This window comes from Pseudochaenichthys georgianus, unplaced genomic scaffold (genome assembly GCF_902827115.2).
Source record: "Pseudochaenichthys georgianus unplaced genomic scaffold, fPseGeo1.2 scaffold_570_arrow_ctg1, whole genome shotgun sequence".
NCBI lineage: Eukaryota > Metazoa > Chordata > Actinopteri > Perciformes > Channichthyidae > Pseudochaenichthys > Pseudochaenichthys georgianus.
The window spans coordinates 124418-146174 of NW_027263131.1; the positions used below are offsets into that span (position 1 = coordinate 124418).

At 43.4% G+C, this 21757-nt stretch overlaps 1 protein-coding gene across 5 annotated transcripts in view; it reads right to left on the minus strand.

The window, feature by feature from the left end:
• Positions 1 to 21757, minus strand: part of LOC117443257 (MAX gene-associated protein) — a 34830-nt gene that overhangs the window by 5569 nt on the left and 7504 nt on the right. For 2 of the 5 annotated variants that reach the window (XM_034079224.2, XM_034079222.2), the window contains exons 8-25: positions 21324 to 21597; positions 18829 to 18956; positions 18627 to 18725; positions 18338 to 18440; positions 16642 to 16976; positions 14012 to 14431; positions 12848 to 13568; positions 12615 to 12665; positions 11901 to 12179; positions 8137 to 8759; positions 6195 to 6317; positions 5748 to 5859; positions 3942 to 4081; positions 2336 to 2412; positions 2002 to 2116; positions 1551 to 1662; positions 683 to 1198; positions 530 to 598 (exon numbers count right to left, since the gene is read on the minus strand). In XM_034079224.2, the coding sequence (XP_033935115.1) occupies positions 530 to 598; positions 683 to 1198; positions 1551 to 1662; positions 2002 to 2116; positions 2336 to 2412; positions 3942 to 4081; positions 5748 to 5859; positions 6195 to 6317; positions 8137 to 8759; positions 11901 to 12179; positions 12615 to 12665; positions 12848 to 13568; positions 14012 to 14431; positions 16642 to 16976; positions 18338 to 18440; positions 18627 to 18725; positions 18829 to 18956; positions 21324 to 21597 (4297 nt within the window). Of the gene's footprint in view, positions 1 to 529; positions 599 to 682; positions 1199 to 1550; positions 1663 to 2001; positions 2117 to 2335; positions 2413 to 3941; positions 4082 to 4791; positions 4910 to 5747; positions 5860 to 6194; positions 6318 to 8136; positions 8760 to 11900; positions 12180 to 12614; positions 12666 to 12847; positions 13569 to 14011; positions 14432 to 16641; positions 16977 to 18337; positions 18441 to 18626; positions 18726 to 18828; positions 18957 to 21323; positions 21598 to 21757 lie in introns of those variants that run through there. The other 3 variants (XM_034079223.2, XM_034079225.2, XM_071202564.1) reach the window with 3 other exon arrangements.

The following is a 21757-nucleotide window of genomic DNA, read 5'->3' on the forward strand; positions in this document are numbered from 1 at the left end:
CTGTGTGGTTAGTTAGCTAGTTGAGTTACCTGTGTGGTTAGTTAGGTAGTTAGCTAGTTGAGTTACCTGTGTGGCTAGTTAGCTAGTTGAGTTACCTGTGTGGTTAGTTAGCTAGTTAGCTAGTTGAGTTATCTGTGTGGTTAGTTAGGTAGTTAGCTAGTTGAGTTACCTGTGTGGTTAGTTAGCTAGTTGAGTTACCTGTGTGGTTAGTTAGCTAGTTGAGTTACCTGTGTGGTTAGTTAGCTAGTTAGCTAGTTGAGTTATCTGTGTGGTTAGTTAGCTAGTTGAGTTACCTGTGTGGTTAGTTAGGTAGTTAGCTAGTTGAGTTACCTGTGTATTGAGTGAGTGAGTGAGTGAGTGAGTGAGTGAGTGAGTGAGTGAGTGAGTTAATGATTGACCTGTATGGTGAGAACATTAGTAAATTAATTTGTATTTGATGGTTAGTTGAGATACTTGTACATTTGAGCTTTTAGTTACCTGTTTGGTTAGTTAGTTAGTGTTATGGTGGTATAGCTGCTGTAAATGTTACCTGTGGAGGGGTGGGGCAGAGAGGGGAGATGTATCACCTGACCAGGGATGTTGATGATTGATGTCACGCCTACAGACAGGAAGAAGACATTGTATTACTTCAAAATAAAAGCATGTCGCGGCAGAGACCAGAGTGACAGAGATCGATGGTTACCTGGTGACGGAGACGTCTGCAGCACCGTTGGGTTGAAGGTCAGAAACTGTTGCCCCGGCAACGCAGAACCGACCAATGGGAACATAGCCTGATAGCACGGCAACACAGCTGGTTTCTTAGTGCGAGACAGGATGTTGGGAACCGTCTTGGGCCTGTCCCTTTCCACTGGTGCATTGTGGGATACAGCAGGAGGAGATAGGATGTTGGGAACCATCTTGCGCCTGTCGCTTTCACCTGATGCATTGTGGGAAACAGCTGGAGGAGGCATGATGGGCGGCAGCATCTGCACGACCCTCTGAAGCTGCTGTCTGATTGGAGCAGAAAGGGGAGGATCTTTCTGAGGGAAAGAGGAAGTGATTATGATGTCGTCATCACTCGATGCTGGAGGGTCTACGGCCCCGCCCCCTCTCTCTGCTGACAGCTGATTGGCTGTTGGGCGCCCCTTCTTCTCCTCAATCGTCGTGTGTTTGGACGTCAGTTGCTGCAGACTCCCCTGGACTCTCTGCTGAGTTGTACCTGCACACACACACACACACACACACACACACACACACACACACACACACACACACACACACACACACACACACACACACACACACACACACACACACACACACACACACACACACACACACACACACACACACACACACACACACACACGTTTAATTATCTAACGATATACATAGATACAGCTCACTTTTTCGAAAATAAATTAGGCAAAGCTTGTCCTGATGAACTTTCCTTATCGAAGTGCTTTATATATTTTTTAAAAGGAGTATAATCAAACGCATTCAGTAAAGGGAAATACATAAATGCAATGTTAAGATACCTATTGTATCCCAACCATCACCTGGTTCCTCACCTGTTCTCTCTCTGATCTTTTTGATGAAGTTCTCTCTCTTCTGGTTCAGACAGATCTTCAGACTCTTCAGTCTCGCCGTCTCGTTCTGCAGATTCAGGATCTCCTGCTGAGCCTGAAACTCAAAACAAACTGTGTTCAAATGTGTGTTTAATGTACACAAAGCTGAAGTTACACTAACGCGTGTGTGTGTATCAGTCAGACACCCTAAGGCAACTGTAAAGCTGTCAGAAAAGCTTGCGATGCAAAATACAGGTGTACCGAATACAAATACAGTAAGTACCAGTTTGTTTACATGATGCTTCCCTAGAGGGCGAACATGTGGCCTTCCTAACACTGCTGTTAAATATTATAAATGCATATTATTTGAGATCAAGTTTTTAAACAGGGTCTTGGCCATAACTACCAAATAGTTAGTCAGTAAAAGAAGAAGTCTCTCTGGTTCCTGTCTCACCTCTCTGAGCATAAAAGTCTTCGGAGAGTCTTTGGACTTCACCATGGAGCTCAGGTCTTTGAAGGCGGGGGAGTTGCTGTGAAAATCGACCGGCTTCATTTGTCTCAAACTGCTTCTGTTGACACAAGATAACGACAAACACGTCAGATTACACTCACCGGTTAATCCTTTAAGGCATTCAGGGGTTTTTCTAGAAAGATATAGTATGAGGTGATACTGTGGCGCTGATCTTGTTTATACGATATATCAAGTCTCGTGAGAACACAACGGTTGTTCGGTCATTTTTTTCGTCAATACAAAATATTTTAATGATATGTTGGTGATCAATTCTTACTTTGAGTTCCTCTTGTTCCTCGTCCGCCGCCTCTTCACCAGCGTCTCCATGGCAAAACTCTGAACACCTTCCTCCACCTGACACACACACACAAAACATTAACAGATACATGGAACAAGATTGAACTAAATTTCAACTAAATAATTTACTAAAATGTGTCTTTTTATTAGGGAATGTCATATTTATTTAAATAACTTTTTATAAACACACATTGTTTAAAATAAATCTGTAGCAATATACTGCTACTTCTAAAACATATTTTTGTTATTATTAAATAACTATTATATTTCTTTATTATTTTTTGTTAGAAATGTAATGTCCTTATTTTATATTGTCTGTTTACTGTTTTATCAACAAATATATATTTAAAACTAAACAATGAAAAACAATTCCCCTTTTAATATTATAATGAAAACTAAAGGTAGCCGTGCCTTTTGAAGCAGTGGCTCCAATACTATGGACCCTACAGAGCGGTGCAGGGATGACGTATTGACCCGGAAGGAAGCTGCCGGTTCCCTCGACAAAAAAGCAACGGGATTTCTCCACAGGATTTAGGAAAATAGCTGGAAATAAGGTCTGTGGAAACGAATCTGTTTGATGAATGCACGTTTTGTTCAGCCGGATAATCTCCACATGGCTACCCTACTTTTATAAAGTTCGAATCATAAATCTAATGGCCAGAAGCAAAACGCTAACGTTATGCTATAAAGGAACTACAGGCGAGTACAGCAGCACGACTTCAACGTCACACCAACTTAAAGGTGGGGTAGATAATTCACTTCAGAAACACTTTTTGTTATAAATACAAACAGTAATACAATAAATACATTAAAAAATATCATCTGTGGAAGCCGTGGCGCTGTAAAAAGCTCGACCAATCATCTGAGCCGGCCCGGCTAAAGTAACTGGATGGCCTACCTGCCTGTCAGCCTTCCATCTGGGCACAAACTTATCTCGTGCCCTCATTGGTCATGTGCGCGTTCGTGTGTTGGGGGAGGGGCTCTGTGAGGAAGTCTGAAGGAAGGGGCAGATTTTTTCCGGTTGTGTATTTTCAAATTCTAGCCACTCGAGCTGGTTTCTCCGTTCTTACCTACCCTACCTTTAAGATCCATATTCAAACATACAGATTCAAAATGGTACAAGTTGAAGCGTTTGTTGGAACACTCTGCAGGAGGCAGGGACTTGCTTTCAAGCAGAACAGAAACTAACTTAGAGGAGTGTTCACGTGTTCGGCGTAATGACGTACAACGACCTCGACAACTTCTGTAGTCCTGTTCAGCCACTCGGTAACAACCATCGTTTTTCAGACACGTCAACTCTTCAGAAATCACCAGCGGGGTCACTGCTGATGGATTTAATGTCGTAGAACAAAACGTGATCCGTCTCTTCAATGCGTCTCAACCACAGACCTGATTTCAGCTAGTTTCTTAAACCCTACGGAGAGATCCCATTGGCTCTGAGACGAGGGAACAGGAAGTGGTGAAATGCTGACTCACTTCCGGGTTTTAGGACGCGTCACTGCACCGCTCGACAGACATCCGGTCTGCAAGCTTTTAAAACTGAAGACCCGTCTTTTTAATTTGGCTAGAAAATAAGTATCTCTTACGTTGTTGTTCTTGGTAACGAGGATCTCATCGTTTGACGAGTTTTCCGTCACTTCGTCCACCTCCAGCAGTTCCTCCTCCACGTCGCTCTCTGTCGACTCTGGAGATCTGTGATATTTACGGCTCATCTGATCAATCTCTTCTGAAAACAAAAACACAAGCAGCTGATTTTACTCTGAACACAACAGAGAGAGAAACAGTAAGATGGGGGGACTGAGGAGGACATAACAGATCCTTTTCTTAATTATTATTATTGCATTTATCGAATTACCTTATGTATTAATTAGGGCTGTCAGTCGATTAAAATAGTTAATCGCGATTAATCGCAAATTAATCGCACATTTTTTATCTGTTCTAAATGTACCTTAGAGGAATATTTTTCAAGTTTTTAATACTCTTATCAACATATGAGTGGACAAATATGCTTTATGCGAATGTTTATTATCATTTGAACAATGACAAATATTCTCATGAATATTAAACACAACAACCTGGAACCTCTCATTCAATACAAATGGTGTGTGTGTGTGTGTGTGTGTGTGTGTGTGTGGGGGGGGGGGATCGTTGGAGCTATGTGCAACTCAAGGCATTTGCTCGAACGGGAGCTGCCTGGACGCTGCAATCATGAGTGTGCTGACTTCTCCTCCAATGTCCCGCTGTCTGCTTCCTGCATCAAGTCAAGTGCTCGTCGCAGTTGTGTGGATAGAGCGCTCCTCTGTTTTCATTGAAACAGCTCCTTATATCCGTTAGCGCAGCTAGCTAGCACCCGATGCTAACAACAACAATGCACTAAGGTCTCTCTCTCGCTCGCTCGGGCCACACACACACACACACACCCTCCCGGTCCTCCCGATGGCCGGTCGGTGCCTGCCGGTGAGCGTGGAAGTGTGGTCTGCTGCAAGCGGGCGGCAGGAGCGGGGCTGTCAGCATCAGCTTGTAGATGGTATTTTAAACTCGATGCGCTCTGAAGCTACGGGGCGGCCGAGGAAAAAAAATACACATGCGTTAATCGCGTTAAAATAATTAGTGGCGTCAATTTTTTTTTGCGTTAACGCGTTAACTTGACAGCCCTAGTATTAATATTATGCTTTCAATTCCAAGCCCTGGCCTTTTACATGTTCTTCCACGTTTAATAAATAAAAAAAGGCATTAAAATATATTTGTCATCACTGGTATTTACTAGTATCTCAACTTTTCCAACAAACAATAGCACAATTAAAAAGGGGGGCTTTTAATGTATTATGTAAAATGTTCAATTACTTCACTTATCATGTTTTTAATGTTATTATTTAATTTATTAAAATATGTTATTTATCATTATTATAAATGTCTTTATTAATATTTGTATTTATTTAATCATCATCATCATTATGTTTTTTAATTACCGTACTTTTCGGACTATAAGCCGCGACTTTCCCCCCCATTGTTGTAGTACCGCTAACGGCCACTAGGGAACCTCCTAAATCTATGGATTTTACAGGTACAATTAACCACCTTTAACTCTACGGGCTCTAGGACCGGTCCGCGCCCGCCACCTTTAAGGGGCGGGCTCCAGCAGGAAAAGCTGGAGGCCGGAAAAGAGTGAGACAGGTAGCGCGCCTAAGTAAAAGTGGAACCGAGAGACAGAACGAGAGCAAGACAGACGGACAATTTAGCTGCTGCGGCTCATATGCAGGTGCGCTTTATAGTCCGAAAAGTACGGTAGTTATTATTTAATTACGTTGTTTATTTGTATTATTATCATTTTTAATTTCTTTATTATGATTTTTCTTTTTCTCTCCATGTATACCAGAGTTCTGGGTTCCTACCTGTTGTCGGAGCGATGAATTTGATGAAGTTATCTCTTTGCTTCGTCAGCATCCTCTTCCTCTCCTCTAGATTGGTCTCAGTCAGCATCAGCTGCTTGATCAAGTTACTCGCCTGGGATACAAACAAAACACCTTTTACTCTTCACACTCGAATACCTCCATCCATCTTATCCGTGGTCGGGTCGCGGGGTAGCAGCTCCAGCAGAGAGCCCCAAATGGTCCTTTCCCTGGCCACATCAACCAGCTCTGACTGGGGGTCCCAAGGCGCTCCCAGGCCAGCGAAGAGATATAATCCCTCCACCTGGTCCTAGGTCTACCCCTCGGTCTCTTCCCAGCTTTGACTCTTCACACTCGAATACCTCAATAACCTTAAGCGTGATATCTGAGTGAGCGGTACGATGTGAATGAACAGAGGGAACGCTGTGTGCAGGTTGGAAGATGTCTCACCGTGTTCAGTGTGGAGACTTTTGAACTCTTGTCTTCCTTCAGGCCACACTCTCGACTCAGAGCATTAAACTTCGTCTGCAACCCCTTCCGGCGCTGTTTCTCCCTCGCGTTGTGCAGGTGGCGCTGCGGAAAGAACGAAAACAACATGTATTATAATCAGTGGTGTAAAGTAACCATTTGATTTTACTTTGTACTTCTACTCCACTCCAATTCAGAGGTACATGGTGTACTTTTCCTCCACTACATGTATTTAACACCTTCAGTTACTTCACAGATGTGGATGAATGATGTGAAATATAATCAAGTGTTGAATCAGACTTTAGTTCCACCTGGAGTAAATCCACCAGCTACCCTGCAGTCTACAAAGTACTTCAGACTAGCTGCACCTTCACCAGCTTTGAGAACACTTTCATGATCAATCATTATAAAACATATCATATATATTATTCTGAAATGGACCAATCTGCACAACGACTACTTTTACTGTCGCCACTTTCACTATATTTAGATGATAATACTTTTCTACTTTCACTTGAGGAACATTTTGAATGCAGGACTTTTACTGGAACAGAGCACTCCTACACTCTGGTACTTCTACTTTTACTCAAGTACAAGATCTGAGTACTTCTACTTTTACTCAAGTACAAGATCTGAATACTTCTACTTTTACTCAAGTACAAGATCTGAGTACTTCTCCTTTTACTCAAGTACAAGATCTGAGTACTTCTACCTTTACTCAAGTACAAGATCCGAGTACTTCTACTTTTACTCAAGATCTGAGTACTTCTAATTTTACTCTTGTACAAGATCTGACTACTTCTATTTTTACTCAAGCACAAGATCTGACTACTTCTACTCAAGTACAATATCTGAGTACTTTTTCCTAATCTGATTATATACAATATGCAATATATTATCATATATTTGTGACTCTTCAGCGACATTTCTGACTCCAATAGAGAGGTGCAGGAAAGTAGTCCTGAAACTCAGCATTTTCATACTTCCTGTTCCCTACTTCCTTCATAGCCTAACGTTAGCTTTTCTACTTCTGGAGATCGCATTAACACTTCAGAAATGATAAAGGGTGGGAGAGGCCTAGAAGCACATTTTCGTGGTGGCCAAACGGGGGTACTACAACCTCCGTGTCAGTGACGCAATGTGACTTTTTCCCATTGACTAACGGTGCGTCCACACGGCAGCGTCGCGTTGAAGCTTGCCGGCGGGCGTGTCTGGCGTGCGACCAACAACCAATCACATCTCCCGCCTCGGACATACAAGCACGTGGTTTGATTGGCTAGCGCTTGTACTGGAATATGATTTGATTGGCTAGCGCATCCGTGGACGCTTTGAAAAATTGAACTTTTCTCGACTTTCGAAGCAAAAGTGGGCAAAAAGAGGCAAAGCGTCACCCCATTCAAAGTGAATGGGAAGCGTCTCCGTTGAAGCACGCGACGCTGCCGTGTGGACGTACCGTAACATTGGGCAACAGATGTCTGGAAGTCAGTGGGTGATTTAATGTCTCACTACTACCCAGTATGAACTGTTGAATTGCCCTTCTTTAAAAAAGGGACATAAATACACAAAATACAAATATGAACCTGGAAATGAGCATATTTCGTAATCCTCAAACTCCTGGTGAAGAACCAAAATCTCATATAAAACAATCATTAAAAATGTTCATATTATGGAGAGGATAACATCATCTGTCAATCACAAACTGGAACTATTTGATGGAGAAAGTGGACTGATTTCGTAAAACCTCATTAGCCAGATTTTATTTTTACAAACGTATGATTTTACTGTGAAGTCCTGATCACTCCCTAATGTTCGTATTGTTCGTACTTTTTACCGTTTGTATTTTATCTTTGTATACAAAAAGAAAAAGGGAAATCCGGACAGACAAACTTAAGATGTACGATTACTATGTCTTGTTCATATTTACCGATTGCTGGAGATCCGGCTTCGTCTCTTCGTCGCTGTCCGTATATTCTCCGAAGTCTGACGAGCTGTTCGTCTCGCTGCTCGACTCCTCCTCCTCCTTCATCACGTCCAGCGACTGCTCCCCCGCCCCCTCTGTCTCCGACCAGGGGGGCCCCATGCCGTCATCGTCCACACAGATAATGTCCAGATCCATACGTTTGGAGGCCAGCTCTGGAGGGGGGACGGTCAAGACCTCTGGAGGTGGAGCTCTGGTTCCTGAAGAGGTGGGTTTCTGATGGACTCCAGATGAAGACACGGTCATTGTTTTGACCCCGAAATCCACCGCCTGACCTGGTTTGAGGGAGATGCAGTTCACCTGGGTGGTGGGGGGGGGTTGAGACCCTGCAGAAGTCTCCACTTTGGGGGTAACTTTAGTCGAGGTGACGACGACGGGCTCCCCGCTGGATCTGGGCCGGACGATCTTAAAGGTGTGCTTCCCCGTCTGAGAGAGGAGGGTGGTGCTCGTGTTGTGAGAGGAGATGAGGGAGGAGGAGGAGGAGGAGGAGGAAGAGGAGGGTACGCTGGTCTGAGGAGGTGGTTGTTTAGCTAAGATGACTGTATTTGGATGCGATGGAGGAGGAAAGACTGTGGGAAGAAACAAAGACACAGGAAAATAACATTAAGAAAATGGCATTTAAAATCAGTCATTAAAAAGAAAAGCTAATAAAATAAACATTAAAAGAAAAAGTACATGGATAAAAGTTACAGTGCAGTCTAAGATATGAATAGTTCAATTAAAAGCAGCGACAAAAAGAAAAGTCTTCAGCCTGGATTTAAAAGTAGTCAGAGTTGCAGCGGACCTGCAGGTTTCTGGGAGCTTGTTCCAGATGTTTGGAGCATAATAACTGAACGCTGCTTCTCCATGTTTAGTTCCGACTCTGGGGACAGAAAGCTGACCAGTCCCTGAAGACCTGAGAGATCTGGATGGTTCATCATTTAGCAGGAGGTCAGTAATGTATTGTGGGCCTAAACCATTCAGTGCTTTACAAACCAGCAGCAGTATTTAGAAATCTATTCTTTGACACACAGGAAGCCAGTGTAAAGACTTCAGAGCAGGAGTGATGTGATCCACTTTCTTAGTGTCAGTGAGGACTCGAGCAGCGGCGTTCTGAATCAGCTGCAGCTTCCTAATAGATGTTTTAGTGAGACCTGTGAAGACACCATTGCAGTAGTCCAGTCTACTGAAGATAAAGGCATGGACAAGTTTTTCCAAATTCTACTGTGACATTAGTCTTTTAATCCTAGATATGTTCTTTAGGTGATAGTAGGCTGATTTAGTAACTGTTTTAATGTGACTGTTGAAACTCAGGTCAGAGTCCATGACTACACCTAGATTTCTGGCTTTATCTGTTGTTTTGAACATTGCAGGCTGAAGCTCAGCGCTAACTTTTATACGTTCTGCCTTGGCTCCAAAAACCATTACCTCAGTTTTATCTTTGTTTAATTGGAGAAAGTTCTGACACATCCAGTCATTGATTTGTTCAATGCACTTACTCAGTGTTTGAATTGGAGCATAGTCTCCTGGTGAAATTGTTACGTAAATGTGTGTGTCATCTGCATAGCTATGGTAACTTATTTTGTTATTTTTCATTATCTGAGCCAGTGGTAGCATGTAGACGTTAAAGAGAAGAGGCCCCAAGATGGAGCCTTGAGGAACCCCACATGTCATATTTGTCAACTCAGATGTGTATGTACCTATAGAAACAAAGTTGTTTCTGTCCTTTAGGTAGGATTCAAACCAATTTAGAACTGTTTCCGAAAGTCCCACCCAGTTTTCCAGTCGGTCTAGTAATATGCTGTGGTCAACAGAGTCAAACGCAGCACTGAGATCTAATAATACTAACACTGAAGTTCTGCCACTGTCCGTGTTTAAGTGGATGTCGTTAAAGACCTTTACAAGAGCAGTCTCAGTGCTGTGGTTTGGACGAAAGCCTGACTGGAACACATCGAAACAGTTATTTAAATGCAAGAAATTACTCAACTGTTGAAAAACCACTTTTTCAATGATTTTACCTAGAAATGGGAGGTTTGATATGGGCCTGTAATAGTTCATTACTGAAGCATCTAGATTATTCTTTTTTAAGAGCGGTTTAATGACTGCAGTTTTCAGGGCCTTTGGAAAAATACCTGAGTGAAGAGATTTGTTTACTATATGAAGTAGTTCTGAGGCCATGCAGGGCAAAACATCTTTGAAAAATCCTGTTGGAATAATATCGAGGCAGCAGGAGGAGGATTTCAGAAGTTGAATAATGTCCTCTAGGTTTTTATCATTAATCTGATGGAATTGTGTCATGGTGTTTGACTTGATGTTATGTGGACACAGAGACAACACATTTGCTGTTCCTGATGCAGAGGCACTGACTGCTTGTCTGATTTTCTGAATTTTGTCAGTGAAGAAGGCAAAGTCATTGCACGCCCTGGTGGATAGAAATTCAGAGGCTACTGACACTGGGGGGTTAGTTAGTCTGTCGACGGTAGCAAACAAGGCACGGGCGTGAAGGCATTTTGGCGAGCTTGTTTTGCCGCGCACAGAGAAAAGTGTCATGTATGTTACGTCATGTGATCGGATCTCCTGATCGGCATTTATAGAGAGCACAGAGAGTGAATATCGGCCGATTTCAAACCTTTATTTATACAGATAACGATCAGCGGCCAATATTCACTTTATTTCAACATTTGTAAGAAGAGATTATCTTTTTACTAACCAGTCAATATATTTTAATAATGATGGTTGGATTCGTTTTTCAGTATTTGGTTGTTTTGAGCTTGTAATGCGTCTGTATAATAAATGAACTGTCTCCTATTCTAGAAGTGTTAGTAATACATGTATTTAAATACATTTCAGTTTGTCATATATTCATTGTAAAACTAAAAGTTTTTTTTGTATATTTAAAGTGGACCTATCATGCTATTTTTAGGCAATAGCATAGGTTTCCGATATATAAAAAACATGTCTATGAAGTGTTTTGCTCAAAATACCAAACAGATCACCCATTCTAGCCATGCCTCATATCCCTCTATTTCACTTCCTGTTTCAAAAGTGCTGATTCTGGTATAAAGCTTTAAAAAAATAAAAGAGGAGGGGGCTGAGCTCATGCGGGATCCGGCAGCTACTGTCTAAACTAAACACTGCCGTGATGAAACGCCATATCATGGATTATCAAGGATTCTCTCTGAAACAGTCTGGAGCTCAAAGGCTTTCTCTCTTGCCGGTTATACCACAAGGTGAGTTCCTTTCTACTTCCTGCTTCTTCACACACATGCTCTCCAGTACAGGTTAGCTCTGAGTGTTAGCGATGCTAATGTAAACACCGACCATATTACGTCCAAAACAGTCGGGCATTGTTTCCGATAGCAACGTTTCTGATTGGGCCGTGGGTCCACATTTCAGATATTACGTCATATCGGACGCAAATCTGGATCAGCTCCGTTGTTCCCCGTTTTTAGAGATTTGGGTACGGAGGAAAAGAGAGAGGGTTTTACTTTCTCACGCTGCGTGAGTTCCCCGACACATCTTTATGTAGAGAAGACATCAAAAAGTGCATTTTGCATGATAGGTCCCCTTTAAATTAGATGTAAATGACTTTCTCCTATAACTTATTTTCCTATGTTTTTTATGTTTGCACCAACATACACCGAAACAAATGTGTAAAAAACCTGTCAATAAACTGGATTCTGAAATACTGTGTGTTTTAAAATGATCAACATATTTACACTTTTACTCACTTTGCTGCACAAACAGGTTCTTGTTGGCTCTCAGTTGGCTGAGGGGAACCAGTTGGACCAGTTTACCGTCCGGCTTACGGAAGAACTGTTGACCGGACGCCATCTTCACCGACTGCAGCACCAGCCTCTGAGTGGAGGAGGGGGTGCTGGAGGAAGAGGAGGAAGGGGAGAGGGGCGGAGGACAGGGAGCTGGAGATGGTTGAGGAAGCTTCGCAGGAGGAAAAATCTGAAACATCCTCTGCTCCTGAAGCATCAGCTGAGAGCCTTTCGGAGCGGAGCCTGAAACACAACAGAGAGCATTTATTATTCAACCGGTACCGTGCACAGTAATCAACATTGCTGTTGATGCACCAAGAGGCTATTATGGAATGGAAATATGATATGTATTGATGTTTTCCACTTCTACTGACTTACATTACACATCGTTGGTTATCATCGTAATAAACCGTATTTAAATGTTGTCTTAATGTCCAATATTTAAATTTTACATTCTGTTCTTGTACATATCATATGCAATTTACGTGAATATAGACTTCTTGCACTATTTATAATTTTATATGTTTGTATTTTATTATATATGTTGCATCGTTGGAGGAGCTCAGGTCAGAAGATTTTCATTGCCATTTCTACACTGCAGCTTTGAGCATATGACAATAAAACCTTTGAATCTTGAATTAACAGAATGTCGATTAGCGCAAAATTCAGGAGCCTTACCCGCGGGCCAGTCAGACGAGGCAGCTGATTGGTCGACCTTCCCTCCGGTCACTGCAACACACAGAAAGGGGAAATATGTTTGCCGTACAGATAAACACTCACTTCACTGACTCAAGAACAGGGATCTTTTATTTTGTCAATATTATCTGGGAGTAACGTGCTCTTTTGTTTGAGTACATTTTGTGCAAAAACTACAAAAATAAGGTTGTAAAAAATAGAATAAAAGTGTTTACCTGAGTGGGCACTTTCGTGGAAGCGCATAGTGACTGTTTGCCGATATGGTGTTGCGGGGGTGGGCACCATATAAGAAGAAGAGGAGACTTTAGGGGGGGTCGGTGCTGAACTCTGAGGAGGTTGAGAGGGGGGTTGAGGGGGGTTCGGAGCTGAACTCTGAGGAGGTTGAGTGGAGACTTTAGGTGGGGTCGGAGCTGAACTCTGAGGAGGTTGAGAGGGGGGATTAGGGGGGGTCGGTGCTGAACTCTGAGGAGGTTGAGAGGAGACTTTAGGGGGGGTCGGAGCTGAACTCTGAGGAGGTTGAGAGGGGGGATTAGGGGGGGTCGGTGCTGAACTCTGAGGAGGTTGATAGTAGACTTTAAGGGTGGCCAGAGCGGGGCCTGGAGCTATCCGAGGAGGAGGTTGAGAGGAGACTTTAGGGGGGGTCGGCGCTGAACTCCGAGGAGGAGGTTGAGAGGAGACTTCAGGGGGGGTCGGCGCTGAACTCCGAGGAGGAGGTTGAGAGGAGACTTCAGGGGGGGTCGGCGCTGAACTCCGAGGAGGTTTAGAGTAGACTTCAGGGGGGGTCGGCGCTGAACTCTGAGGGGGTTGAGAGGGGGGTTGCTGCTTCCTAATATTCCCGACGCGGCCGGTGAGGTACGCTGCGAGCCGATTGGCCGGATGGAGCGCTCCCATCTTCCCCAGCTGGATCTTAGCCAGAGGATAGGGTTTACCGTTCACCTGAGAAACAAAGAAAATGGACATTCAATATTTTTATCTTATTATTTCCATTTCGCCTCGTCTTTAAATACACACATGGAAGAGTATTTTAGGGACGCATCGATCAGACAGCTTCTTACGAGTCATTTTATTGACTAAACAAGATGTTTGCATAAATTCAAACCATTTGTTATAAATTAAACTAGCCAACAGTTTATACAAGAACAGCGAGAGGTAGTTATATTTACACTAAGATTTTCTGCATTTATGTGAAGTATTTTAACTCAATTTGGCTGATTACTCTAAACTAACTTTTACTTCAGTAACATTTCCAAAGCAAGACTTTTACTCCTGAGTTTTTACAGTCTGAATACTTAAGTAAATTATCCAAATACTTCTCCCCCCCCCCCCCCCCCCCCATAAGATCTTCATTAATATTCATGCGGTTTGCAGTCATGTCTCACGTGGACGGTGTGATCGGTGTTCCCCGGCTGCTTGGTGTAGGCGGACAGGAAGCCGGCCGGGGAAACTCCGGCGAGGAACGGCAGACCCAAACTCCCCATCATCTTACTCTTCTCCCGTGACATCACTTCCTGTCTTCTGATCTGTTTCCCATCATGCACCTGGTGATTCGTTGATCCCGCCTCCTGTTCTTCCTCCATGTCATCTTCCTCCACTTCTCGCTGCCAATCCTCAAGAGGTTTCGCTTCTTCTACTTCCTCCTCCACTTCCTGCATCACCACCTCCTCTTCCTCCTCCACTTCCTGCATCACCACCTCCTCTTCCTCCTCCACTTCCTCCATCACCACCTCCTCTTCCTCCTCCACCTCTCGCTGCCAATCTTCAGGAGGCTTCATCTCCATCTGCATCTCCTCCGGGGGGTCCTGTGCAAAAACACGGGGGGGGGGGATTAAAAACATGTGGGAAAAACCAACAACTCTCATCCTGTCCTCTCTGACAGACTGCTGTCAGCTAGGGATGCTCCGATCGGGTATTTTGGGGCCGTTCACCGGTATGGTCTCATGCGGCTCACTGATCCAGTAATGAGTGACCCGACAGTGAAGTAATGCATATATATTTATAACTAGTGTAGCTTGTTCCAGAGGTAGATGTAATAGCCAAGTGTGTTAGGTCTAACTCTTAGTGTGTGTTCCGCTCACCGGTCCGTCACAGCGGGCGGAGCTGCAGGATTTCTGCTCCACACACGCTGCATACCCCTATTTTATTGATATTTTCGGACACCTTAAAATACTGCCAGACCGGTGAAGCCACTTTGGCGAGCTTGTTTTGCCGCACAGAGAAAAGTGTCATGTATGTTACGTCATGCGATCGGCTCTCCTGGTCGGCCTTTATAGACAGCACCGATCGATCGGCAGAGTGAGTATCGGCCGATACTTGTTAGGCGCTTTTATCCAAAGCGACTTAGGCAAGGCAAGGCAAGTTTATTTATATAGCACTTTTCAACACATGGCAATTCAAAGTGCTTTACAAAAAACGAAAGACATTAAGAAAATGGCATTTAAAATCAGTCATTAAAAATAAAAGCTAATAAAATAAACATAAAAAGAAAAAATACATGGATAAGAGTTACAGTGCAGTTTAAGATATGAATAGTTCAATTAAAAGTAGCGTCAAAAAGAAAAGTCTTCAGCCTGGATTTAAAAGTAGTCAGAGTTGCAGCGGACCTGCAGGTTTCTGGGAGTTTGACTTATATACTCTTTACTGTGGACAATCCCCACAGGAGCGATTAGGGGTGAAGGGTCGCAGGGACACAACGACATGCTGACTGCTGTGGGGTTTGAACCTGTGACCCCCTGATCCCAACTCTATCCACTGCGCCACACGCCTCCATCGATCGGAGCATCCCTACTGTCAATCATCACGTTGTGCATGTCTTTACTGAAGTCACTTTTTATATTCCATGGTGGTGGTGGTGTTGTAGACCGAAGCTCCATAATTAACTATATCACCCTGGGAAATGATTTTAAAATCATGTGAAGCCAGTGATTCACGGGATGAAATTAGTCTTTTTTTAATAATTTAAAAATGATATCAAGTCTTTTTTTTTTAAAGAGAGATCGATTAGAAAGTGCGCTGACAGAGTGAGATATGTGGCTGCCCATTTCAACTTTTTTAGGGCATTCTCGTCTTTAGTTACAGAGTAGAAATGGGAGAGAAAGAGTTATAGGATCCACTTTGAATACTTTAAAATATATTTCTGAAGTTAAATCTAAAGGCTTTATAACAGGGGTGTCAAACTCAATTTCATCGCGGGCCACATCAGCGTTATGGTTTCACTCAAAGGGCCGGTTGTAACTTTAAGACTATATAAAATACATATATAAATATTTAATATAAATATATATAACATCATTTATTATATTACATGATTGCCTCTGCATTGGATTATTTTCAGATACGTCTGAAAGCAGAAGTCTAGGGCAAATAATTGCAAGTCTCTTCAGTGTGCATGTCACAAAATTATTTAAAAAGAAAAGCCAAATTCTGGAAAAACAAAAAAAAAGAAGAGACATTTTGAAAAAAAGTAACATTTTGAGAAAAAGGCAAATTCTAAGAAAAAAGCATATTTTGAAGAAAAGGCAAATTGAGAAAAAAGGAAAATCTGAGATGCATTGTGGGACATGTAGTTTATGGGCAACGTGCATCTGTAAAGTAGCATGTAACCGTATAATAAACATATTATATTCTTTGCAAGCTCTTGTGGGGCCACATAAAATGAAGTCGCGGGCCAGATTTGGCCCCCGGGCCTTGAGTTTGACACCCCTGCTTTATAAGATCTGTATTTAAGATTCTACTTAAGTAGTTTGCTGAACTACTTCGGAGTCAAACAGATTTTGTTATCGAGGTAAATAAATGTTATTCATGTTGCCGTTCGCCCGCTGCTGGACAGGTTTAAACAGAATGAATACACAAGCTGCAAAACACTCAGATATTGATTAAGAAATCGAACATTATGAATGAACTTCAAAGCATTTTGTCGGTTGATATCAGTAACTAACCACCTCCTTTCTACTTCCTGTTTCTTCTCCTACAGTTTCACACATTGCATTATAATAACAAATCTTCACCCTACCTGTTGTGGTTGTGTCTTCTCTTTAATGGGAGGTTTTGGTCTCCGGGGTCTTCGGCGTTTCGCTGGTTCCTCCTTCGTCAGTTTGGGTCTGGAGATGTGCATCTTGAACTGGATGCAGCGCTCTCCTTCGCTCTCCTCCAGCGACGTGCTCACCGGACTCACCAGATAGTCTTTGATCCAGAAAGGCTTCTCCAGATTGTCCCGAGCCATCGCCTCGCAGAGTGTCCTCAGAACCATGTTACGGTCGCCCTCCTTCACCCACTGACACTCGGCCACGATGATCAGGCGCTTCGAGGGCTTCGCTGGAGGAGAGGGGGCTGGCTGAGGATCGCCTGCTGGAGGGGAACACACAACATCAATCCGTTTCCTTCATTTGGAAGACATTTCATCCAGTTGCAATGAAAGAGACTTGCAGTTACAGGGAGTCGTAAACATCTGCAATAAGGGAACAGTATGAACTTTAGCAAATCAGGACGTTTTGATTCATAAAGGAGGTTTCATTCGGTCGTGCTGCTCCTTTAGGCCCTGTGTCCTCAAACATAAACCCCTATAGACGCCCATTACAATGACTTTCATTCAGTCACTGGTTCGATCCAACTTTGAACCAGTCATGACACCTGCGCGCTGCAACACCAGCGTGAATATCCCTAACTACATCAAAACAACAACAATAGGCACCGCAGGACTTCTCCCACTTTAGTTCATCAGAACTCTTTAGTTCTCATGAACTAAGTACAGATCGCGTTCACACCGGAATAAGTCCCTGAGGGAGGATTAGGCAAATGAAGCTGCCGACATCACTTCTTCTTCTTCTGCTTTGGGATTACTGGCAGGCCGCAAACCACTTCACGGCGTATACTGCCGCCCGGAGTCCCCGGCCGGAAGTCCCCGGAGTTGGGGAAGGCTTCAGTAGAAGCTGCTGGGACTCCCAGCAGCTTCTACTGAAGCCTTCAGAGTAAATCGCCAGAACGCCGAGACCTCCTCATCTCCACCGCTCCCATGTTTACTTTTGTGTTGCCATAAGTTAGTCGCTGGGCTAATGCTAATGCTAATAATGCTAATGAGAGGATAATAAAATGGCGGCTTCACAAAACGTTTTGGGAGTTTTACGGGGCGTGGTTTGCAAAAAAGGGTCTCCTGAATTAATTTTAGTTCCGGCTCTTTTTGGTGTGAACGCGACTTTTCGGAACTAAAGAGGGAAAAGCACTGCAGTGTGAACGCGCCGAGGTGGACTGAAGCAGTGCTCGTGTTGCTAATAACAGTTGAAATGCAACTTATCCTCCTTCACACTGTTCTCCAGACGGACGTTGTTTAGCACTAGAATTATGCGGCAATTGCCGACCGCTTGAGTAGTACGTTGTTTAGTCAATAAATACATATTTTAAATGTACTATATTTAGCAACGTAGCGCTGTAAATATCTGTAAAAATATCTCTTTTTACTATATCTTTTTTAATGTTATTATAGTTTTCTTCAAATAGATTTCTATCAGTGTTTTTAATCTTTGTTTTACTTTTATGTGTGCACCACGACACCACGTAAAACTCCTCGTATGTGTTTCTGATTCTGAAATAAAGGATTGCACAATGTGACGTTTCTCTCCTGTGACATGTATGATGACAACCTGCGTAGCTTATGCATTATTACATCTCATATCTGGTAAATAAGTTCGCTGCAGAGGAGTGAGCGAACCTACCTGATGGAGGAATGGATGATTTGGCCTTTGTTTTCTTCGATGTCGAGACTTTCCCTTTTAAAGATTTCGGCTCAACCTTAGTAGACTCTGCATCTTTGGACTCCTGAAAGAAACACATCAGCCTGTCACTCAGCGGTTAATGCTTACATGCACTTCCACACCGTGAGCTATAAGGACAGGTACCGTGGATGTGGCTTCAGTAAATGTTGGGCGGCTGACGGCGTGGTTTCTTTATGAAGTTGATCAAAATAAAGTTTTATACGAGTTGTTAGGTCTAAAGAGGAGTTACCTGTGGACTGCCAGGAGTCTTCGGTGTCCTGGTGCTCCTCCTATTCTTCCCGACGAAGGCTCGGATTCTGGCACAGCTGCTGCTGTCCTCTAACCTCTCCTGCAGCACACAGAAGAAAGCGTGATTATACATTCATGTTGTTGCTAATAACAACAGATAAACTGAGACTGGACCATCACTATTTATTATAAACAGTTCTTACAGTGGGGTGGGAGAGAGGGGGCGGTCCAGGTGTGCGCATCGGGTCTGGATCTGGGTCTGCGGCGTCTCTCTTCCACAGAGTCCGGACCCGCTGGGCAGGCTGGGAAACGCTGTCCGCCTCCTTGAGGACTACACATTCAAACCATAGGAAAAGAGCAGGTGATTAACAAGAAGGGAGGTTTAACTCCATTATAATATGGAACTGTATAAAGACAGCAGAGCTCGCGTTAACCGAATATCTTCCGGCTATGCTGATGTTCAGGTGTATATCAGTAAGTAGTGTCTCTACTTTAAAGAGTCCTCTCCTGCTGATGTTCAGGTGTATATCAGTATGTAGTGTCTCTACTTTAAAGAGTCCTCTCCTGCTGATGTTTAGGTGTATATCAGTATGTAGTGTCTCTACTTTAAAGAGTCCTCTCCTGCTGATGTTCAGGTGTATATCAGTATGTAGTGTCTCTACTTTAAAGAGTCCTCTCCTGCTGATGTTCAGGTGTATATGAGTATGTGGTGTCTCTACTTTAAAGAGTCCTCTCCTGCTGATGTTCAGGTGTATATCAGTATGTAGTGTCTCTACTTTAAATAGTCCTCTCCTGCTGATGTTCAGGTGTATATCAGTAAGTAGTGTCTCTACTTTAAAGAGTCCTCTCCTGCTGATGTTCAGGTGTATATCAGTATGTAGTGTCTCTACTTTAAATAGTCCTCTCCTGCTGATGTTCAGGTGTATATCAGTAAGTAGTGTCTCTACTTTAAAGAGTCCTCTCCTGCTGATGTTCAGGTGTATATCAGTATGTAGTGTCTCTACTTTAAAGAGTCCTCTCCTGCTGATGTTCAGGTGTATATCAGTATGTAATGTCTCTACTTTAAAGAGTCCTCTCCTGCTGATGTTCAGGTGTATATCAGTATGTAGTGCCTCTACTTTAAAGAGTCCTCTCCTGCTGATGTTCAGGTGTATATCAGTATGTAGCGTCTCTACTTTAAAGAGTCCTCTCCTGCTGATGTCCAGGTGTATATCAGTATGTAGTGTCTCTACTTTAAAGAGTCCTCTCCTGCTGATGTTCAGGTGTATATCAGTATGTAGTGTCTCTACTTTAAAGAGTCCTCTCCTGATGATGTTCAGGTGTATATCAGTATGTAGTGTCTCTACTTTAAAGAGTCCTCTCCTGCTGATGTTCAGGTGTATATCAGTATGTAGTGTCTCTACTTTAAAGAGTCCTCTCCTGCTGATGTCCAGGTGTATATCAGTATGTAGTGTCTCTACTTTAAAGAGTCCTCTCCTGCTGATGTTCAGGTGTATATCAGTATGTAGTGTCTCTACTTTAAAGAGTCCTCTCCTGCTGATGTCCAGGTGTATATCAGTATGTAGTGTCTCTACTTTAAAGAGTCCTCTCCTGCTGATGTTCAGGTGTATATCAGTATGTAGTGTCTCTACTTTAAAGAGTCCTCTCCTGCTGATGTTCAGGTGTATATCAGTATGTAGTGTCTCTACTTTAAAGAGTCCTCTCCTGCTGATGTTCAGGTGTATATCAGTATGTAGTGTCTCTACTTTAAAGAGTCCTCTCCTGCTGATGTTCAGGTGTATATCAGTATGTAGTGTCTCTACTTTAAAGAGTCCTCTCCTGCTGATGTCCAGGTGTATATCAGTATGTAGTGTCTCTACTCTAAAGAGTCCTCTCCTGCTGATGTTCAGGTGTATATCAGTATGTAGAGTCTCTACTTTAAAGAGTCCTCTCCTGCTGATGTTCAGGTGTATATCAGTATGTAGAGTCTCTACTTTAAAGAGTCCTCTCCTGCTGATCTTCAGGTGTATATCAGTATGTAGTGTCTCTACTTTAAAGAGTCCTCTCCTGCTGATCTTCAGGTGTATATCAGTATGTAGTGTCTCTACTTTAAAGAGTCCTCTCCTGCTGATCTTCAGGTGTATATCAGTATGTAGTGTCTCTACTTTAAAGAGTCCTCTCCTGCTGATGTTCAGGTGTATATCAGTATGTAGTGTCTCTACTTTAAAGAGTCCTCTCCTGCTGATGTTCAGGTGTATATCAGTATGTAGTGTCTCTACTTTAAAGAGTCCTCTCCTGCTGATGTTCAGGTGTATATCAGTATGTAGTGTCTCTACTTTAAAGAGTCCTCTCCTGCTGATGTTCAGGTGTATATCAGTATGTAGTGTCTCTACATGTCTCCATGCTTTAATGTTAAAACATCTCTTTATTTTTCTCATACTGCCTGTGCTGCAGCACCTCTTTTCACCCTCCGTCTGAAACCAGAGCCCAGTCTGCTCTGATTGGTTGGCTGGCCAGCTCTGATGTGATTGGACAACCAGCTTAGAGATGTCCCGCCCCTTAGCCAATCACGTACAATGTGGAACAACGTAAGCTAATAACTTTGGGATTTTAGCCTTTGAGACCATTTACATGCACAAAAACCAACACAACACACTACAGTAAGGGAAAAAGCAGATTTCTGCAGCATCAATAGAGATGTAGCTAGTGTTGAACTCACCGTAGGCCATCTTCATCCTCCTCTTCCTCCTCTTCTTCTTGTGTCCGGGCTGCGAGGGGCTGGAGTCTGACCCGTCCAGGTTCTTGAGGAGCACCACCTTCTGTTTGAGGCAGCTGCAGCCCAGCATGCAGGCGGGCCGGCCGCAGTGGCTGATCCTGGAGCAGTTAGCGAGGCTGGAGCAGATGCAGCCCAAACGGCAGGACTCGTTCAGGCAGGGGGGGGCAGGCCTCCGCACCAGCTGGATGGGGGCGGTGGGGTTCTCAATGACGAAACCCTGAGGAGGAGGAGGAGGAGGAGGAGGAGGAGGAGGAGGAGGAGGAGGAGGAGGAGGAGGAGGAGGAGGAGTCAGGAAAACCACCTGGACTCAGACAGGTACAGTTCACCTCTCTCTGCAGAATCTTATTTGGGTCATTAAGTATTAACCCAACAATTAA